At 39.2% G+C, this 23195-nt stretch overlaps 1 protein-coding gene across 3 annotated transcripts; it reads left to right on the top strand.

The window, feature by feature from the left end:
* The first annotated feature begins 4691 nt into the window (after nucleotides 1–4691).
* Nucleotides 4692–22943, top strand: LOC129727004 (dehydrogenase/reductase SDR family protein 7-like). Of its 3 annotated transcripts, XM_055684344.1 has the most exons (5): nucleotides 4692–4860; nucleotides 4922–5136; nucleotides 5189–5332; nucleotides 17944–18430; nucleotides 22631–22943. In XM_055684344.1, the coding sequence occupies exons 2-5, from the start codon at nucleotides 4981–4983 to the stop codon at nucleotides 22843–22845; spliced, it is 1002 nt and encodes a 333-aa protein (XP_055540319.1). In that variant the 5' UTR covers nucleotides 4692–4860; nucleotides 4922–4980; the 3' UTR covers nucleotides 22846–22943. The 3 variants fall into 3 exon arrangements, with proteins under 3 accessions (XP_055540319.1, XP_055540318.1, XP_055540320.1); XM_055684343.1 differs by having other exon boundaries at nucleotides 4693–5136; XM_055684345.1 differs by having other exon boundaries at nucleotides 4696–5136; nucleotides 17944–18409.
* Nucleotides 22944–23195: the final 252 nt, after the last annotated feature.

Raw genomic sequence — 23195 nt, 5'->3', positions numbered from 1 at the left:
CATGTAACGCTTCAGCAAACACGTAACCGGAATAAGCATCGATAACGACTACGTAATCTTTTCCAGCATACTCAACAAGATCAGTTCCTACGCAGTTGAAAGGATACAGTGAAGCAGCCTCTTGAACCAAAGGCTCTTTCTGTAGATTCCGCGTGAATTTCTCACATACGCCACAATTTTTGACCAGCTCCGCGATATCAGTTGTCATTCCTGGCCAAAAATAACTATTTCTAGCCCGTGCAAGTTTTTTTTCTATTCCAAAGTGCGGAGCATGTAACCATTTCGAGATGAGTTTTTGTAACGCCGTTGGAATTACCAGACGATGATTCTTGAGTAGCAAACCAATTTCGTAATGCAAACAGTCGCGATACTTGTGAAATAACTGGCTCAAATCATCCAAATTATGGTATGAAGGCCATCCATTTTCAACATATTTAACTACACGCTGATACCGCTCGTCGTTTCTCAAAGCTTCCATGTATAGGTTCCGATTTTCAGGTGAAAGACACACTCTTTCGGAGATTGCATGGACCAATCCAGACAATTCCTCACTATAGTCAACGTCTTCTGTAAGTGGTGCACGCGATAAGCAGTCTGCAACTAACATTTCTTTACCTGGTGTATAGGTTATACACATTCCCGGATACTTCAACAAGTTCATGAACATACGTTGTAAACGAGGTGTCACATCGTCAATATCGCGACGTACTAGTGTTTCAAGTGGCTTATGATCGGATTGTACTAGGAAATTGCGCCCGTAGAGAAAATAGTGAAAACGCTCACAAGCAAACACTACCGCCAGCAATTATTTTTCCATCTGAGCCCATTTCTGTTCTGATTTAGACAACGTTCTAGAGGCATAAGCTACAGGTGCCCCCTTTTGCATTATAGCACTACCAAGACCATCCTTGGAGCTGTCGGTCTGAACAATTATCGGAGCATCGGGATCGAAGATAGCTAAAGTGGGTTTGGAACTTGTAGTGTTGAGCAAACTATGTAACTCTGTATCGTGATCATCAGTCCATTGCCACTCAACGTTATTGTGAGTCAAACTCCGCAAACCCGCTGTGCGTTGCGACAGATTAGGAATGAACTTTCCGAGGTACTTGAGCAGACCCAGGAGTCTAAGCACGTCCGATTTGCTTTGTGGCTTGGGCATATTAATAATAGCTTCAATATACGAACGGTCAGGCTCAACTCTGTTTTCCGTTATTAGATGTCCCATGAATTTCGCTCTATTGTTCCTGTACTGGATTTTTGTCGGATTAAACTTGATATTGTTCTGCCGAGCTCGATCGAGAACAATCGTCAAAATTCTGTCGTGATCGTCAATATCTGTTCCCGCTATTGACAGGTCATCAAAGTAAATCTCTACACCTGGAATATCACCAAAAATCCGTACCATACGTTTCTGGAACATTTCAGGTGCACTGTTAATTCCGAACGGTACGCGATTCCATTTATAGCGGCCGAATGGAGTCATAAAAGTAGTTAGATCAGCGCTTTTGGGATCAAGCTCCATTTGCCAGAATCCGTTTCGTAGATCCAGCACTGTGAATACTCGCTTACCGTTCAGACGACCCAGGATATCCTCTGCTGTTGGTATTAGAAAATGTTCCCTCTTAATGCAAGCATTCAGTGGTTTAGGGTCTAAACATATACGTAACGAACCGTTGGGCTTTTCGACTATTTGCATATTGTTGACCCAATCTGTAGGGTAATCGACGGGACTGATAATGTGTTGCTTTACGATCGATGTCAATTCGTTCTTGAGCCGATCGTGAAGACTAGATGATATACGCTTTTTATAATGCAAAACAGGTACTGAATTGTCTTTCAGTTGGATTGAACAAGTGCCGGGGAATTTTCCAAGACCTACAAATAAATCTTTATTTTGCTCGACGAAAGTTGATAGATCAGACGGAAAACGTTTTATCGACTGCACTGAGCATATGCGCTCGACTAGCCCAAACGACTGGCAGGTTTCTAGTCCCAACAAAGGTTCAAAATAATCGTCGACCACAACAAAGTCTGCAACCTGGGTGGTTTGTTTCTCAACATCATAACAGGGAAGAGAAACTTTACCATGAATTTGGATTTTATTGGAATTATAATCCACAACATATAGAGCAATTCAACCCTGCAGCAATATTCAACGGAATGCAGTTGACATCTGCCCCTGTGTCCAGTTTAAAAAAAAAACGAATCGATTCTTGATACGATACCGCTTAGTCCACCTGACGCGCGAAACCTCATCTGACATAGTGTTCGAGTTTATTCTATAACGAGAGAGTAGCCCACTGTCTTTGTCTAACCCCACCTTATCTTGACCTTTAGATAAATTGTTACCTGCATCTTTCCAGTTCACACTATAAACTGTGTTACTGGTCGTAAACTGCTTTGACGAGCCAGGTTTACCTCGATTAGCCTGGTTGTTGGTATCGTTTACTGCTCTCGCCGCTCTGCAGAATCTCTTGAAATGCCCGAGACGCCCACACGAATCACACGTAACTTTGATCGCTGGGCAGTATCGCCGGTGACGTACGCTATACGGTTGACCACAGTTATAACATGCAGCTGCCTCAACCACAGCAACCTCGTCCTTTCCGCTATGTGATGATTCAACAACTGTATACACATCGCGCTGTGCTACTTTCCGGTCGAGTAACTGTTTGTTTTCAGCAGCGGCCTCAAAGATCTTGCAGGTCTCCACAATTTTCAGCAGTGGTTCATCCTTCCCATCTAACAACTTCAGTTGAAGCTTTTTGTCTTGCACCCCGATGATGATTCTGTCTCGTAACATTCGGTCTGCATACGATGCATGGCACGCAACACATTCGTATTCACAGTAGGCTTATTGTGTGCGTAAAGCGGTTTCAAAATCGGCAAACGGTTGCTTCTCTTTTTGAGTGATCATATTAAACTTGAATGCCTCCATCGCGATGTTTTTACGTGGGAGACAATAACACAATAAGACAATAATTAGCGCCTTCAGCACCCACAGCAACGGCAACTTCAACGGCATCAGCGTTCCGAGCAACACCGAACAAACTGTCAACATCTCCATTGTTAGGGAACAAATTGTTATAGATTTCCAGCCCTCTCTCTCCAATCAGCCACAAAAAGGTAGCTATTTTATTCCTTTCTGCTTCTCCGTTTTTATTCGTAGCAATCATGTAGATGATAAATTGTTGTTTCCATTTTGGCCAATCTTTCGCCAAGTTCGAGCAGTCCAGTGGTTGTGGCAAACGCTGTTCCATTTCGATTCACTCAAATCAACCAACACAATCTTATAAAATTGTCTCTCGTTCGTTAGTTTCTCTTCGGTGCCCAACAAACAATTTTGTTGATTTACAGCTTAATAAGCTATTATTCAGTGGATTTTGGCTGAACTATGGCTTAACAAGGCGTTATACAACAAAACTGTTTGTTGGGTGCTCTTATACGTGTTCGAATAAGTCTAACGGTTCACTTATTCACCCATCATCCGATGTCAGTATTTGTAATAGCATACATTAAGGTTAGGTAACGCGTCTAGAAATTTCGACTTCACTTTTTATAATGAATGCGTTCCGTATTTTTCGCGATTAACCCACACATGTGTATCATTGCGTTCTTAAATTCTTCTGACTTCTGATACCATGTTACAAGTATCGGATATCCAGCATTAAAACACCGTAGGCTTACAGTTTTAAGCAGTTTATTAGAGAACGATCCTCTTCTATCTCCGGACTATTAACGACTGACTAGACTAGATTGTACCGTAACGTTTCCTTCTACCTTTCCCAGTGATGCCAGTATCTCAGAAATCTAACCTTCTTACAGGAAATATCCAATGAACTAGCAGTTTGACAACCTGCATCAAATGTTAAATCCGAGCCTTTGGCATCCCTATACCGAGTAACAGTGAATGACAATGAACTCATGTCCTGGGCTCAAATTAATTTGTGCCCGCTGTCAGCAGTGAGATAGAGATGTATGAAAAGAAGCGGTGCTATGCTATTTCGTTTACACATATATTGAGATGTTAGCCCTTGAAACATGGCGTGATGCCAAAGGGGTGGTTAAATCCATCCGCCATTACCACTCGTGAAAAGCTGGATAACATTTGTAAATGTTTTCCCAGATTAAATCGAAATATAACAATTCTAAAATTTTAAGAAGTGTATAAAAGAATTTTCAACCAGCGATTAACTTGAATAAATAAATACTTTTTTCTAATTTGACCGGTTGGAATAAAAATGATCAATTTTACCGAAACGCCACCTACGTTTCGAACGTGATTTTGTTTTCCCAAAAGCGATGATCGAAATCGATATCGACAACTGTACGTTGACGTCAATGGAATATAGAAAGGTACGGAGATGGTTTGTGTCTCGGGTTTAAAGGGCTTCTTTTTTGTTAACAGTGATGACGTAAAAGTCTAAAAACAATACCCAAAAAACGATGTTCCGTACATTTTTTTCAAAAAATTTGCACAGGTTATAACAGTTTACGGCTGAAAATGCCTACCTGCGTTGTTAAACAATGCGGAACACAATTCCAAATGGCATTTTCTTGTTTTTGGAGATCTACGTCGCAACCCCAACACGTGCTTCTGTTTACCTTTTTTTCGTTACTAATACAGACAAATGTCTTCTTCTTCCTCACCTTTGTATACCTCATGCATTGCGTTGACGTTTCGGAAGCTATAAACAGCAGAGATGCCAGAAAAAAACTAATGGTCCTAAATCTTTTAGATTTTTCTGGCATCTAATGTTAGGAAGTTGATAACATTTGTGTCAATACCTATAAATTTAAAGTTTATGGAGCAGAAGTTTGAGCAGCGTGTTCTTCGTTTCTGTTAACCTTACGAAATAGGTAGATTACTTAACTATTTGATTCGCTGTGAGAGAAAAATCTAATTCTTTTCAAATATGAGATCTTTGAAGTGATGTAATTGTTGAGCACTATTGAATAGTTTTTGACTCGAGCCGTGCCATGGCGGATCGTGTGGAATCCAATTGCCGCTCAGATTGTAGTCTCTTTTGGAGGGTGTTCTCCACTATTTGTTTGCCATTTACGTTGCCTTATATCATTTTCAAAATAATCGATATTGTTAAAGAAAGGCGTTATCGAGAGTGCCTACCAGGAAAGGTAGTGTAATAAATATTGGATAATGTTTTTGCTAACAGCTTTTTAATTATAGGTAGTGGTAATTACTGGCGCCAGCTCTGGTCTTGGAGAGGCTCTTGCTCATGTTTTCTTTCTTGCTGGTTGCAAAGTAGTGCTTTGTGCTAGACGAAGAAATGAATTGGAACGAGTTCGAAAAGATTTACTAGCTCTTTATACGGTAAGTTACTAGTCCAGTTAACAGTGGAAAAATCACAATTTGTATTTAAACTGTAAACCATATTGTTATCTAGAGTAGTGATAAGAAATACATTATCAAGCAACATCATGCATGAAGCTGACGGAGGAATTCTTTGTTAAGTTGGCTTGATAAGTGATGAGCGATTAGTTGAATGACAGATTGCTTAATTTGCATTGTGGGCGTAATAATCAATTGAATAACATACCTAACAATGTCAACCTACACATTGATGTGCATTGATTTTTTTTTTCGTTGAATCTATGTTGCCTCATTTTTCACCTTTTTTATTTCCTAATTGGTCGACGTGCAGTTAAATCGAACCAAGCGCCAAAAATATTATCAAAGCTAAAAGTATACCCACCCCGTATGTTTCTTGCATACTTCTACAGAAATTTTTTACTACAATATCATTATGAACTGTTGCTTTCGTTTTTTCACGAAAGAGAGATTATAAATTTTCATACCCACTCAATTATTAAAAAAAGGTGCTTGGTTCAGTCTGGTTGCCCGCCGACCAATTATGCATCAGAATGCCGGTGGGAAATATGGGTGTTATATATGGTACCATCGAATTTCAAAAATCGGTAGTGCTCAAAAATTTTACTTGTCGAAAAAAGTTTCCATGCAAAATTTCAGTTACTAGAACTGATGCCTCAAAACGGTCGAAGTTTTACTTTTATAACCAATGAACAAAAGCGCAGTAAGAAGTTTATGAAATTTTTGCTATCGATTTTTTTATGCCAAATGTCTTGCTAATGAATTCTCGGCGCATTTTGTCTTTGTTCATACTGAAATCTGGTATGAAAAACTTATAGCAAATGGGTATTAGTGTGACATTTCAAATATAATGTTCAATTTCTTTACGAAGCAAACTTACCAGTGACTTTGAAATTTTTAAAAAAATGTAAAGCTTAAATTGTTAGAGAATATTTTTTGGGTGGGTTGTCTAGTTGGACGTCGGAGTGCATTATTTCTACACTAGGCCCAGGTTATATAGTTAATGTCATGTCTGAACCTCTAGGAGCAATCCAACCTGACGAGACAGGGCGAAAACAGTCCGAGAACTGGGATTTCCCTTGTTAATTATTTAATTCAATTTAACCGCACTGAGGTTAATAATTTGATTTTTTTGAAAAAGCACATGCTATCTATAATGTGCGAGTTAAGTGGAAGTTGTATAGAAAATTTGGCGGTGGTGAAAAGCATATCACCCAATGCCGTATTTACCAAAGATATAGCCATGGATGTAAATTTTGTAACATGGACCAGAAATGCCTCACTTGTGGATTCTCTTCTTAAAAAGTAAAAATTCTCAGTCAGTCAGTCAGTCAGTAAAAATTTTCGCTGTGCCAATTGTAACGGTAACCATATGCCAAATTATTATGAATGCCCAGTCCGTTTAGCTGTTGTTAAGGCAAGGCAAGGTAGACAGAATTCAATTCCCAATATCGTATCAAATTTAAAATTCAACAATGATTGCAAATAAATCAATCAAAATTCTAAATTGGAATGCTCGCTCATTCAAAGCCAATGATAATGAGCTTTTTAAATTTTTAACAGTAAATAATGTGCCATTATTCAGGGTTCTGGCGGCGGAGTTGCAATTGTAATCCATCACCGAATCAAACATCGTGCTCTTCTCCATCTTGAGACGAAAGTTATTGAAACATTTGAAAAAAAACTTTTTTCAACTTTAGTCTCAAAATTTTGAGACTAAAGTTGAAAAATTAAAACTATATTCAAAACCCTTTTGGAAGCTGTCGTAGATAAAGAAGCCTAATAATAATAATAAAATTAAAGCCTATTCCAGTTTCAAAAGATGGCGAACTTTTTCTTGTATCCAAGGAACAAAAGGCTCAAAGACTTGCTCGGCAGTTTAAAAGTGTTCATAATTCAAGTTTGAATTTGATGAGTCCAATTGAAAATGGAGTCACACGTCAATTTGATTTTATTTCTTCCCAGGATTTTTCACTTGCAGAAATAATTGAAGTTGACTTGTATGAGATAAAATCAATTATTACGAATTTCAAAAATATAAAAGCACCTGGTGATGATGCGATCTTTAACATATTGATCTCCCTGAGAGCACAATGGAGTTCATGGTTGAAATTTTCAATAACTTTTAAAATTGCACATTTTCCCAAATTATGGAAAAATGCAAAAAATACTCCAATTTTAAAACCGGATAAGAATCCAGCTAAGGTTTCACGTTATCGACCAATCAGTTGGCTTTTTTCGATAAGCAACCAGTTTGAGAGAATTAATCTTAACAGGATGATGTCACACATCAACGAAAATTCAGTTTTTGCAAATGAAGAGTTAGGATTTCGCCACGGGCATTCCACTACTTAGAGTTACTTAGAGTTACTAATATGGTACTTACTTACTTTTATGGCGACAGATCATTAAGATAGGATCGAATCCAGAATACTTCTCAACAAAACTCGGTCTTGGGCTGCTACTCTCCAGTCTCCCCTTACACCCGCTGCTCTGGCATCCTTGTCGACAGCACACATCCAGCGCGTGCGCGGTCTGCCTCGAAGTCGTCGGCCTTTATCCGGTTCTCTACTAGTGATGGGAAATATCGCCCAAAACGTACATCGATAACAATCGATAATTCCGGGGGTTTTATCGATATTATCGATAAGTATCAATAATTTGACAGCTAACGTTTGCGGTAAAAAAAAAATTTTTCAGATGATGAAAAAAAAACTATTTCAGATGGTGATGAAAAAGAAACAATGACAGATAATTGAGTTGGATGAATTTCCCATGCAAGGTTATCATGTTAGCTTCCTCGCAAAAAAATATTACGTCCTTGCGTGCGGCCTTCCGGCAGTTAACCGTAACATTTGCCATGGCGGACGAAAACATGCGTGTAGCCATGTTTTTAAGCTCTTTCTTCGTTTTTTTTATTAATTCCTCCTCCGTTTTCGCGACAAAATTGTTGGAATAGATCTTGCGCTTCAAGTTTGCCCCGAAATTCTCGATGGGAAGCAGGTGGGGGACATTGGGCGGATTCGCCGACTTCGGTACCACATCGATATTCAGCCGCTCCATCTCCTCCTACGATCGCTTCGAGTAGTTGGCCGACGTCAACCTGGCCAGAACACCGTGTATTCGCGCTTACGGTATTTCTTGATGAACGACGCAACGTCTGTCAGGCACTTCGTACTATAAATTTCCCCGTTCACGGCCAGCCCGGAGCGAAAGAAGAGTAGCTTTGACATCCCTTTCTCGCTGATTGTCAGCCACAGCCGCACCTTCTTGGGGAACTTGGTCTGTGAAATAAACTTTACCTCGGTGCTCACTTCCTTCGTGGGGGAGGTAAAATACGAAGAACCCTGCTAGTCGTTGCCATCCAGGGTGAGACAGGTCTAGTCGTCCATCACCACTGTCACGTCGCGATTCGCCGGGAAAATCGACTTGACCATCTTATTCAACCGCTGTCGCTGCGTCATTGCCTGCAGCTCCGAGACCAGTGGTCGGGACTGCAGCTTCTTGTATGCATGTCCATGTTCTCCAGATACTTTTTCACTGTTTTAGAGCATGCATCAACCTCTCGGCCAAGTGCACGCAGCGATTTAGCCACTTTTCCCTCGGTCTTCCTCTTCAGCATCCTTTTGGTTATCAGCAAGCTTCTTGTCACTCAGGGTCGTTGGCCGACCAGAACCGGGTTTTCTTTCGATGCTCTGATCATTGTCCAATAGTGTCAAAATGTTGTAGATGCCAGAACCGGCATACCCCGGTGTCCACAAAGTGCCGCATGATGTCTGTTTTTGACGCCATTTTGAAACCCATGAAATCGGCAATTTTTGTCCATTTTTTTACCGCCAACGTTATTGCGGTTATAGTAACGGCCCAAACAGAATGGATACGTTTGCGTTGCGTTGGCGCCAATTCGACAGTGAATGTATGGGCTAACTGTCAAATTGCCGCAAACGCAGCCGCAACGTATCCATTGTGTTAAGGCCTTGAATGACAAATCTTACGATACTGCGAATGATAATTCAAACTACCCGACGAGTTAAACAGTTTGTTTTGGAAAGTCTTTGAGTTTTACGCCGGGAGTGCTTTCTACGGAGTAGTTTCAAGCCGAAGTTCATTTTGAAGGTTGTGTAATAAGGGCAATAATTGAAGCAGGCAAAATTCTGTCAATTTTTAAATGGCCAAAACTTCACGAAAAATGAATCAATTCAGACAAAACAGGTTTCATTTTACTGGAAAACTGTCCTAGATTCCTAGTATAACTTGAGAACTGGACGTGACCAAGGGTCACTGGAAATGTTTCAGATTTCCGGAGTGTGTGCCAAAGTGTACATTTTTGCAACGCGTAGAACTTTTTCTGACATTCTGTTTCACATAGGTTTATATGTTGTCAATAAATCAGAATTTATTTCAGGTTCATTGGTAGTCAAAGATTGAAAATTCGCCAAGGAATCATCGAGGTATGAATTTATTAATTATGGGTGTTGATTTTGGCGGTTTTTTCCCTGTTGGGTACTAATTTTTTTTGAGCTTGCAGCACTCTAGCAGAATTCAATCGAACATTGTGGGTGTGTAGGTCTTATTAAACCAAGCAACTTTGCAAACTTGCGTTTGAAAATTTATCTGGATTAACATTTAAAAAGGTCAGATTGAAAGTTGAGACCATGATAATTGTTAGTCAAAATTTCGATCATCATGTGACAAATTTCAGGAACTCATTGCTGAAAATTGCACTCTTCAGGATGGGGTAAGTTCATCGAAGCAGTCCCAATTGTTTGCATGCTTTGGTTGGAAAAAAATTTCAAAAATAAATGTTAACATGTGTACTGTTTTTTGAACCCGTTTGTCCCGTTTTTATCCCGAGAAAATCTGGTCAGCCTACTTCAAAAATATAAAAAAATGAGTTTAAGATCCTGCTCTGAAAAAAATATAATTTTAAAAACAAAAAATTATTTTAGAAAATATCGGTGATCTCAGATTTTTTTAAATGAAGTATTTTAGATAGACAATTTAGTTGCCTAAAACGTTCTCTGCGTTGCAAAAATGTACACTTTGACACACACTCTTGAAATCCGGAACATTTTCGGTGTAGGATGGTCACACCAAGTTCCCAAGTAATACTAATATAATACTGTTTGCCAGTGGAATGAAACTGGTTATTAAAATTGATTCATTTTTCGTAAAGTTCTGGCCATTTAAAATTCGAGAGAATTTTTTTTATCTCAATATTTTTTTCCACCCCCTGTATAAATCAGGATACTTTTTTTGGCGCAACAATTTCGTTGATTTGGATTTTTAGTGGAACTAAAAATTGTTTGTTGGGTAACAGATACTTTAAACTTAAACAGTTCCAAGTTAAACTGAACAATTACCAGAGAATTACCAATAGACTGCCGCTATGCATGTCCATCATATTATAAGAGTTGGCAAGCCGAAGAAAATGCATTTTATTACAATTTCGTGTCATTGCTTTTTATGAGATGGTGCGAAAAGTTTGGATATTTTATTAAAGTTCTCCAGTACTGAGTTGTCGAATTCATCTGTTCATAGGAAACTGAAAACTATAAATACCTTTTTAGTTACCATTATTTCTCAGAAACTCAGTGACATCCGGGGCGAACCTTTACACCACCCCAAACAATGCTGAATCTTGTCGAATAGCAACAAATACCCAGCGGCAAAAGCAACTCCTGGGGAAGGGTAGGTGAGGTCTCCTTCTTTTGGGTCTCCTCCAGTAACCAGCCGCACTGACTTGTGCTCACCCTTATAATATCGATAATTATCGTTAACGTCAAAAAATTAACGATAATATCGATGTCAAGCACTTATCGATATTATCGATAAGTATCGATAAGTTTCCCATCACTATTCTCTACTAAATATTATCTTTGCCGGTCGCTCATCCGCCATCCGTGCTACATGGCCAACCCACTGTAACCTGCTGTGTTTCATCAGCTTGACAATATCAGCGTGTTTGTATACTTCGTACAGCTCGTGATTCATGCGCCTGCGCCACACCCCGTTCTCTAGTTCTCTAGAAGACCCCAACGCTCGTCGATCGGCCTCCTTCCACGTCCACGATTTCTGTCTGTAGAGCGCCACCGGGAGGATCAGAGTCTTATGGAGCGCAAATTTCGTACGGATCTGTAGGCTACGGGACCTAAGCTGGCTACGCAATCCGTAATAAGCCCTATTCGCCGCCGCAATCCGCCTCTCAACGCGGCTCACCTCGTTGTCACATGTCACGAGAGAACCAAGATAAATAAATTCGTCGACCACTTCGAAAGTATCCCCATCCATCTCCACCGCAGCACCAACACCCGTAGAACTATCACGCTCTCTGCCAGCCACCATGTACTTCGTTTTGGCAGTGTTTATGGTGAGTCCAATTCTCGCAGCTTCCCTTTTGAGAGCCGTTAAGGCCTCCTCAACTGCTCTACGGTTAACACCAATTATATCAATGTCGTCCGCAAAGCCCAGAAGCATGTGAGACTTAGTGATGATGGTGCCGCTCCTCTGCACACCTGCCCTTCGTATCGCACCTTCCAAAGCTATGTTGAACAGCAAGTTCGAGAGCCCGTCTCCTTGCTTCAGACCATCTAACGTCACAAACGCGTCCGAAACTTCGCCCGTTGTCCTGACGCATGATGTGAAACCGTCGAGCGTCGCACGTATCAGTTTAATCAGTTTAGTTGGGAAACCATGTTCTAGCATTATTTGCCACAGCTCGTTGCGTTTCACTGTATCGTACGCCGCTCGAAAGTCTAAACAGATGATGTGTCTGCAGGTTGTGTTCTCGAAACTTGTCGAGGATCTGTCCCAAGGTGAACATCTGGTCCGTTGTAGATCGCCTCACTCGAAAACCACATTGGTATTCTCCAACAAAGGCTTCCTGCAACGGCCTCAGTCGCTGGAACAGGATACGAGAGAGAATTTTGTAAGCGGAATTGAGGAGGGTTATGCCTTGATAATTACTACACTCGAGTCTATGTCCCTTTTGTAGATAGGGCATATGAGTCCTCCCAACCAGGTTAGTGTTCCTCAGACCATACCCTTAGGATAATCTGGTGAATTGCACTACAAAGCCGCTCGCTCCCAACTTTGAAAAGTTCGGCCGGTAAGCCGTCCTTCCCAGCGGCTTTGTTGTTTTTTAGCTCTTCGTAAGCATTCTTCACCTCGTCCAATGTTGGTGGGTCCACAGCTTGTCCGTCCTCCCCAATTTCTATCCTGTTCCCTTCGACGACTCTCCTCCCTTTCTCGCCGTTCAACACCACTTCGAAATGTTGCTTCCAACGCCTGGCCACCTGCGATTTATCGGTAATCAGGTTCCCCTCCCTGTCATTGCACATGGCAGGTACTGGCACGGTCCGGTTCCTGATTCCGTTGATCGTTCTATAGAAGCTCCTCGTGTCGTGCCTGGTGAAGCAATTCTCCGCCTCCGCGAGGACGCGATCGTAGTGCTCACGTTTCTTACGGCGATGAAGCCTCTTTCCGGCAGCTCTTGCCTCCCGGTATTTCTCCCACATCTGACGCGTTACACGATTAGCTGCTACTAACGTGTTGGCGTAGGCTCGATTCTTCTCCTCCGTCACCTCTAGGCACTCAGCATCGAACCACCCACTACGCGTGGTTCCCGTTGTCATGCCCATCACTTCTCGCGCTGTTTCGCTGACCGCATCATGGATGTGCTTCCACTGCTCGTTCAGGTCCACTCCAGCGGGTCCACCGATCCGTCTATCAACTTTCCGAGTATACTCTGCAGCAACTCCTTCCGCTGATAACCTCTGGATGTCCAGATGTAGCTTCCTCGCCGATCTCGATTTAAATACATTGGACAACCGGGCGCGAATCTTGCCTACCACGAGATAGTGATCCGAGTCCATGTTTGGCCCTCGAAAGGACCGCACATCTATGACGTCTGAAAAGTGCCGGCCGTCGATCAGCGTGTGGTCGATCTGGGAGCACGCCTCTCCATTGGGGTGTCTTCAAGTGTGCTTCCGAATATTCAGACGTGCAAAATGGGTGCTACAGATGGCCATTCCCCTGGCCGCGGCGAAGTTCACTAGCCTCAAGCCGTTGTCGTTGGTGGTAGAGTGAAGGCTTTCCCTACCAATAACGGGACGAAAGAACTCCTCTCGTCCGACTTGTGGGCACTCTTCATACGTTTTCTCGAGGAGCTCATAGAACTCCTCCTTTACGTCATCGGTTACTAATATGATACAACCTAACAAATCGGAAGGTTATTCCACTGGAGCTACTCTTTTAGACATAGAAAAAGCATTCGACAGTGTTTAGCATAAAGGTTTGATTGCGGAATTGCTAACTTTTGATTTTCCAATTTTTCTTATCAGAATTTTAAAAAATGATCTTACTGATCGAACTCTACAGGTTGTCTATCAGAATTATACATCTGATAGATTTCCTGTCAGAGCAGGTGTGGCTCAAGGTTCAGTCTTGGGTCCAGTCCTGTACAACATTTTTACTTCAGATCTTTCTGATTCGCCTCCAGAATGCACAAAGTCACTGTCCTGCAATGACACAAGCATTTCCGTAAAAGGAAATAGTCTTCGTGCCATATGCTCATAATCGCATTCCGGTCCCATATAAATTTTCATCGTTTTTGAGTTAAATATCAGATTCCTTCTATTTCTTGCTTTACTGTCGATTGAGGAAACAAAAAGTATGTTTTATTTGAGAAAGTCAGAAAAAAATGTGAGGTCAAATTGTCCCATCTTAAAAATAATCGCATATCATTCCCACCAAATGTTTTCCTGAGTAAGGCCATTTTTTTCTTCAATGCATATAACAAATATTTGGTGCTGTTCTTCAAGCTTTTCATTGTTAAAAAATCATCATATAATCAAATAATGCTAGATTGTTTCAAATAAATTCTACACAAAAGTTAATTTTAAGTAGACACTGAAACTGCAACTTTTTCTGAAAGTTCGTTCCCGAAAGGTTATTGGTTTTGCCAATCAGAGGGATACTAGTTTTGACCAATGCTGCTTTCTGTAAAGAGTTAATTTCCTATGGATGATCTGCTCACTTCAAATGATGATTCATGTTGAAATTGTCAGAAATCAGAAGAAATCGAAATTAGTTGCTTAGCTAAAAACAACTCGTACCTCTTTTCACCACCGTTGTCTTCCATCAAGTCACTGTTGTAATGAAATTGGAAACTTTCATTTCTCAATACCACTTTTCCTATTTATTTTCCTAGAATTTTCAACAAATTCGGCAAACGAAACGTCAATACTTGCTGGTTTACGGTAAATCGATATATTTGCTGAATGTTCGTCGAAATATATTGCTGACATTCGTTAAAAACATCGCCGAGCTTAATCAGCTGTTGGGTAGTTTGCCGAGATAGATTAAGTGTGTAAGTGAGTATGACGTCGTCCACTAATTACGTAACGCATGAAGGGGGGTAGAGGGGTTGAGTCTGCATTGCTTATTGTTACGTAGGGGGGAGGGGGGTAGTAAAAACAGTTACGTAATTGTGATGTTTGCTCGAAATTCAAAATTTCAGAGGGGGTCAGCCTGATCAGCGCTACGTAATTTCAGATGGGGGGAGTCATGTCGAACGTTACCTATCGTTACATAGCGGGAGAAGGGGGTCTGAAATCTAGATTTTTAGCGTTACGTAATTTGTGTACGACGCCTATGTACTATTTTTCCGGAAACCACAACAGAAACGTTCTACTGTAATTTATGTTTTCCTTCTGTAAGGTTTGTAAACTAAGTTTGATGGAAATGATTTTAAGCCGCAGAACGGTCAAAATATGCCTAGTCTGTTACCCGATTTAACAACGAAGACAATAAACTTTATGGCCCAAACAACTCGCAAGTCTATCTACACACTTTACTAAAAAACAATGCAAAATTTAGTTAAAGGACTACCGTACAAAACGCACCAGCGGATTAAGAGCGCCCATACTATTGCTTTTGGTGAATATGCTGCATATTTTGATACGAAAACTGAAGAAAGGTGGGTTTGGCGGCGTTTCTCGCTTGAAAATGCGTGGCGGCACCAATTTGAAACCCCATATCTTTTGAACAAAAAATATCACCAACTCGAAATATCCAGGTCAGTTTCGAAATTTGGTCGAAAATACTTGGGATTTTTTTCAGATTTTTCAGTGCCCCAAAACATTGTTTTTGAACATATTGTTTAAAATAGTTACTATTAAAAAAATTTTTTTGACCTAACAAAAATATTTTTAGAAACTATAACTTAGGATGCATCTGCTGTGAAAATTTTATTAAAATCGATGCAATATTCTTAAAGATATGTTTATTTAAAACATGTTGGCCTAAATTTCAAAGATAATAACAATTTTAAAACTTACTCAAATTCAGTAAAAATTGAAAAATCAACTTCCCGGGCGAAACTCTTGAAGTTTCTGATATTTATTTGAAAAAATGAGACATCGCGATTTTTAGTGATCCGTTTCACGAATTCTGACCCTATTTTCATCTTCCGGTCTATGAGAACTTTCAATAGCTCAATTTCTGCATTTAAATCAGTTTACAGTAAAAACTACATATGATGCAACACACTCGTGGCCTATGGCCAACTCGATTGTCCGGGGTGAATGCTGTCCTTACTCGCTACCGCTCGTTCGGACGTAAACTAGGGGATCACCCCTATGTTTGGAATAGACCTAGGAAATCCAACAGATCAGTTGTTTAAGTGCACGTGGCCGCCGCTTCCGACGGCGGGTCGGTGGCCGGCTCGGGCTGCGGGAGCAGTGCCGGCCTTGGGGGCCGCCACAGTCCCTTGCCCTCGATTAGCGGCAAAGCCGCATCAGGTATACACCTATGGGTACGAGCATACCTATGAATAGGGACATACGAAGCGGTAAATTGCCTAGTTGAATCTTGACAATAGTTCGATGATTTATCTCAAACTGTCAACAAAATAAACAAAGTGCTGAAGAGTCTTAAGTAAATGGAACACCAATTTTCGCTCTGGTTTATTTTTTGTTAATCTTTGGATAATTTTATTAAAAACACAAAATTTAAACTTACGTTATTTTTGTAGTTAAAGAATTCAAATTCGTTTGAGCATACAAAACGCTAAAAAGTTTCAAGTAAATACATACATGAATTTTTGCCTTGAGATTTTGTAAAATAGATGACTTTCTAATATTTCAGCTCCTCACCACCCCACCCACCACTTCGCTTGGTCCAAAATAATTTGCTTTCTCATGATTGGACGCGTTGCTCTCGCATCGATAAAATCGCGATACATATACTCATCATTAACATTTGTATGTCTCTCATGCTCTCATACTCATAAATTAACTCTGGGGACGCGCGACCTTCGTTGCGCGGTTTCGTCATGAATTAATTCGTTAACATTTGTTGTATGGTTTTGGTTGGGTAGATGGTCACGCGGTGCGTCGATAGAATCGCGCAAATGTCTTATATACCAAAGTCGCTTTTTACGCGGGGAATACGTGCCGCGTCAAAAGAATCCGCGTGAAAAATACGTAAAAAAACCGCGTAAAAAACCTGCGTAAAAAACCGCGTCAAAAGCGACCGGCAACATTTTTCGCCCAGGAGGTGAAAGGTGATAGTTCTGGCGTTCATTCAACGATTCATTTCATATCTATATACGTATATTACGAGATCACCGTCATAAACACTAATTCCCGCGTAAATACTTTTCTGGTCTATCGATACCGATTTTCGCTACCGATCTTTGTTTTAGAACGTTACTAACTTATCTTTTGTAGAACTAATAAAACCAAGCATAAATAACTTATTATTAATATTTATTTACGATTACAATGGGGTCTTTTACGCGGGTTATTTTTATGCGTTTTTTTATACGCGGCTTTTTTACGCGATTTTTTACAATAACGTGGATTATTTTTTTGCGATTTGGAAGATTATTTTTACGCGGTATCAAATAAGTTTAGTATAAGTAAATCTAATAAAGTAAAAAATCGATCGTATGGTTTATGATAAGATTTTCTGTTCTATCAATCTAAATACACTGGATTCTTTTTCTACGCGATTGTCTTTTACGTAATTTTATTTTACACGATTTTTTTTTTCACGTGGTGGATAATTTTATCAAAACGACGTGATCTTTTTTTACACGAATTGTTGAAAATTACGCGACTTTTTTTACGGGACTCTTTTTTGCGAGGACACATCAAACGCTTAAAAAAATCCAGTGTAATGCATATTTTTAATATATTTGCTATTCTTATCAAATAATAGGCAATTTCAGTTGATTCGGGAAAAAGGAACAAAACAAAAACATTAATAATTGTGTAACGATACGACTCAGCTTAAAAATATGGCAAAATCATTATAAAAAAGTTATTATTTTGTTCTTCAATGAATTTTCATTTTGGAAACTCATTTTGTGTGTTTTGTTACCATTTTTATATCATTTTTCAAATTTATATTTACTCACGTGCTATTATTTTTAATCGGTTCTTTCTATTGAATGGAGTTTTTTCTACGCGATTTTTTCAAATTACGCGTTTTTTTATACGCGGATTTTTTCAACGCGGTACAACCAACCGTGTAAAAAAGACCACAGTGTATTAAATTTCTAACTATCTTTCCTTTGTTCTTTACAGACTATGGAAACTCATTCACCTGTGATCTTGCCTTTGGATCTTTCCGATATCAGTTCTCTTCCGTTGAAAATTAAAGAAGTGTTGGAAATTCATGGCCATATTGACATTGTAATCAACAATGGTGGTGTCAGCATCCGGTCGGATTGCTTATCGACTGCTATGGATGTGGACATAAAGGTGATGTTAGTCAACTATTTCGGGACAGTGGCACTGACAAAGGCTTGCCTTCCGTCCATGATTGAACGCAAGCAGGGAAGAATCGTCTGTATCTCAAGTGTTCAAGGAAAATTCAGCATTCCTCATCGCTCGGCATACGGGGCCTCCAAGCATGCTTTGCAAGGTTTTTGTGATAGTTTGCGGGCGGAAATCAGCGAGCACGACGTTAAGGTAACTCTGATATCACCCAGTTATATCAGAACCGCTCTATCTGTGAACGCTCTTACCGGTACTGGCGAACAATACGGAAGTAAGTTATTGAGTCATCAAGGTAATTCTTTGTGGCATACTGTTTTTGTAAATTTGATTCCGTTTATATAAGATCACGTTTCTTTTTCAAAAGGGATTTTTTTGATATGGCACTAACAAATGAATTATTAGTAATAACTCGTACGTATATACAGGAACATTGGTTCCTTGTTGGGAGTATTTCAGAGGTTGATAGAGAGCCACATTTGACAAAAAACTTTTCTACTTCATCTTCAACTGTTAAGTTTCTTTTCTTTTCTTAAACTCTTAAGTTTCTTGGATGCTCTTCCATAAAGTGGCCCTAACTTCAAGAGTACCGTGGAATGGGGTGAAATTGATCAGTGAGGTGAAATTGATCACCTGAAAATTCGTGATAAAAAATACTAATCAACAGATATTGCTCTTACAACACTAGGCAATGTTAACGTGTCCTTAAACGCAACTTTTGCATGATTCGCATACCTGTCAAAGTCAGCCCTTGCATGCCCGGTGCAATTTTTCATATTTCCGAAAAATTCTTCTAACTCAGTCAAAACTCAAAAGTATCGAATTTACTTAAAGTAATCTTAATTGAGGGTTAATTACGGTAAATTTGGAGAAGTGAGTGATGTTTGATAAAAGCTCAAAAAATGTAATTTTCAACAATGATTATTCAATACTATTAATGAAATACTGATGAATTCGCAGGAAACCACAAAGATTTTAATTTCAGAGCTAGTTTCTTAACTTTTGCAATAAACCGAATTGAAATCGGTCCAACGACGATCAAATAAGAGTAAATTTAGCAACAAGCAGCACATGAACCAAAATAAACAAATTTTAACCTGAAATATCATTATTTTCGTTTCCAAACTAGCTGTAAATGATATTTCTCAGTACAGAAATCATCATTTATCTTTAGCATATCGAAAAAAACCACATTGCCAAAAGAATGTATGGATTTCAATGGTGATCAATTTCACCCCAATTTACCTCATAGTACCTTATAGTATTATCGAATTTATTTCATGAAGACGATAGAAATTTCACCAATAGCCATAAAGGTTTACTGGAGCACATACTAGTACTTGTTTTAAAATTATACTATTTCGGTAAAAAATGTACATGAAGCTAGTTAATTGGAAATTGTTATAAAAATTGATCAATTTCACCCCGTTCCATGGTATATCACTTAGAGCGATTCTTTTGGTTTATTTAAAAGATGAGAAAATTTTCTCGCAGATTCAGCTTTTACATGTTCGAAAGTAGTACTGTTGTAAACTTATTTTGATGTTTTACAAAAAACGTGGTCAACTCTCTATCTGTTGTAGTTTTCGAGAAATTTCAATTATAATTTAGCTCAAAACGGGTGAAAAATGTCTCTGAATGCTAGAAAAACATCTAACATTTCACTGTCGGAACTAAGAATGGAAAAAAGGCGCATCGCTTAACAATCATTCGGGAATCATATCTGAAAGTACTCTTTATACGCTTTTGGTCTCAGTAACCCATCATAATAAAAATAAAGCAAGAAAAAAATTGGAGCAAAGAAATGGTATGTATGGTGTGATTTCGTTTCAGCATTGCTTGTTTTGTGTAATGTGATCAATGTAAAGTGCATGTTTCACGAAAGCATCGTAAACGATTGCATTCGCGCGAACGTAATGATTCTTTCAAATGTTGTTCGCCGGTAGGCAGGATTTGTCTACTCCTAACGGTGCTTTCACCGTGATGATTTTGAATATCACATGCTAATGTAACATGCTACAATTTCCGTAACTATTGGCGTTGCCGATTTATTTCGGTAAGCAAATAGTTGAACGCAATCTCACGTTCATTTCGATTCATAGAGCCCTATCAAAAAATCAATGTTCATTGATGTGTGACATCATCCTGTTGAGAATAGCTATCCTGTACAGTTTATTTATTTATTTATTTATTTAGCATCATTTCCATCCGACCATAAGGTCTACATGAAATATAAGGTGATGGGGAAAAGCCAAAAATTGGCATAAAAACCCCATATCTTTTTAATGCTTAATCCTAATAACGTACAGAACTTAAGTCTAACACATAAAGCAAAGCAAAGCCTTGGTGCTACATTCCGTATCGGAACTCGATCTTCTGTTTATTGTACACAGACTTCGCAGCCAACTGTTAGTGTACAGGACAATTGCGGGGCTAGCGCTACGATCCTACTGACACTAAAAGTCTCTCCCAAGTCGAGACTCGAACCTACGACGAATGGCTTGTTAGGCCAGCATCGTACCGCGAGACCAGCTGGGTGAGATTAACACATACGAGTCATTATTATTATAAACAGTAATACTATTGAAAGGAAAGTCATTAATTCTACACAACAGATAAATCGTAGTCAAGATATTAAAAAAAAAATCAACATAATTAGAGACATAATATTTAAAATTGCTAGATGAATATCCATTGTCAATTCGGCTCTTGAAGCAACTTACGTCGAAATACTTCAGCTCTCTCTCCAAATTCAAAGAGATAAAAGTACCCGATCAGAAGAGCATAACTAAAAAATTTCATAACATTTTCTTCGTCTCTATCAAATCCTGTTGTTTATAACAATGGTTGTTATTATAGTGTTCTATATGCTATCTAATTTTGTTAGAAAGCTGATACGTTAGTAACAAAGTTTGATATGAGTTTGATATTAGTAGAATATTTTTTGCTATAATTTCTGTTATTTGAACACCTAACGGGATCAAATTTAAAACACAACCTGGAAGGTTTTTCGCATAACAAACTAACAGCTTTTGTTACATTTTTGTTTTGTCTTTCTGATCGGGTATTCATTGAATATTGCGCTCATCGAATGTAGAGGTGAGTTTTGAAGATACTCAGTTCTTGCTAGTGGACGACGGAGGAAACCGGCTCGAGATCTCAAACGCCTAGCTTGGGCACTTACGTTAAGCTGCTCTAACAAAGAACTGCAATCAATTTCAGATGAAAGAAGCTTGGCAGCGAAAACGGCTTTCGTCTTCTCTCCAACGTTGTAATGCCCAGCAATTGACAGCGAGTTTCAAATGGAGGTAGATCATGTGGGTTGAGCCATCGTAGATTCCTAAGGGCTTACCAAACAAACTTGCGTTGGATGCTTTCAATTCTGCGAATCCAAATTGCATGATACGGTGACCAAATGACGGCAGAAGACTCCAAGTGTGACCGTACTAACGCAAAATATAGCGATCGAAGGCATAGCGGGTCGTCGAACTCCTGGGCGATTTTAAATAAGAATCCGAGCTGTCGATTCGCTTTATCTATTACAAACTGCTGATGTTTATTTATCAAAGAATGCAAACTGATTGGTCTACAGTTTGAAACCTCAACTGTTTTCGTATCCGTCTTCAAAACTAAATATTTGCAGCGTTTTTCCATAATTTGTTAAAATTGATAAAAATTCTGATTTTTTTCTAATGCTGTCAGAATAAGGTATATGAGCAATTCTCGCTGAAACTAGGCCACTAGGTGCAGGTCTCAGATCGGAAAATCGGTATTTGCGAAAACCGTCAAAATTGCATTTTGCTGATATCCAAGATGGCTGCAAATTCAAGAGGGCGGTCTTTATTCTGACCACTTCAAATGAAAGCCCTATCATTCCTCTTTACAGAAAAGTGCTACTTGTAGTACTTTACATAACGAATTTTGGAGATATAGCTCGAATAATACATCAAGAATTTCTAGAATTTTAACTTTTCTGAAAACTGTTCCGCTTCTTGATGACCAAGGCGTCAACAAATTCGATCAAACAAAAATGGCATTATCATTTTTTCTCTAATAACTATGCGCATTTATACCAAATTTGAAAGACCTTGTGCACCTAGTGGCCTATTTCAGCGAGAATTGCTCATCTTATGTATATAAAAACACGATTTTCTCACATGTCGATACATTTATCATATCAACGAAAAAATGATTTAACATTTGTTTTGCCTAAATTTCTGTGCAGTTCAGTTACAACTATCCAATGCGCTTGTACAATCCTTTTCGTTTAGAAACCATTTTGAACAGAGGAAAGAGAGCTTACATCACAATCTCTTTTTTTGAGCGTGTTTGTTGTTGAGGAAGAGAGCCCCAAAAAAATCCAAACTTTTAGTAGCCACCCGTTAAATATTCGGCTGATACGTTCTTTTACCCCACAAGTGATAAAATATCGTTTTTTTACAAAATCATCTATTTGTTGTGGAACGTTACCCTAATATTGTATTTTACTTTTCAGAATTGGATTCAACAACAGCATCAGGTGTATCTCCCAGCATAGTTGCCAAAAGAATTTTGAAAGCTGTACTGCGTGATGAGCAGGATGTCATTATTGCTTCATTCGCTCCGAAAATGGCATACTGGGTACGTCATTTGTTCCCTACCCTTTACTTTTGGATAATGGCTAGAAGAGCACAAAAGCTAAATGCACCCACCGTCGAAGAAAAAAATTAAAGCTCAAGCAAACAAAAATGAAAAACCAAAGCTATTTTTAAATTTTGTTTCTGTGATTACTACCTTTTAATAGTAAAATTTTGATTTCGACTGATAAATTATATGACTTTTAATAAAATTTTGAAGCGCACTGTAAATTTTTTCAGCTTCAACCCACCAACGCACGTGCTAAGTTCGTAAACAACTGTCTGGCATCTCTTTCTTACTTGCGTCTTAAATGGCGATGACGTTTTGTTATTCCTCGGCAGTTTTGCCCGCACACAGTGGAATAAAGAAATTCGCTATAAGAGGTTTTTCCTCCCGAGGTAGACTCTTTCGTGTCTTATCGAGACCTTTAAACCATACAGCCT

This window comes from Wyeomyia smithii, chromosome 3 (genome assembly GCF_029784165.1).
Source record: "Wyeomyia smithii strain HCP4-BCI-WySm-NY-G18 chromosome 3, ASM2978416v1, whole genome shotgun sequence".
In the NCBI taxonomy this organism is placed as follows: domain Eukaryota; kingdom Metazoa; phylum Arthropoda; class Insecta; order Diptera; family Culicidae; genus Wyeomyia; species Wyeomyia smithii.
The sequence above is the reverse complement of the archived record's forward strand: the minus strand, read 5'-3'. Positions and strand labels throughout refer to the sequence as shown.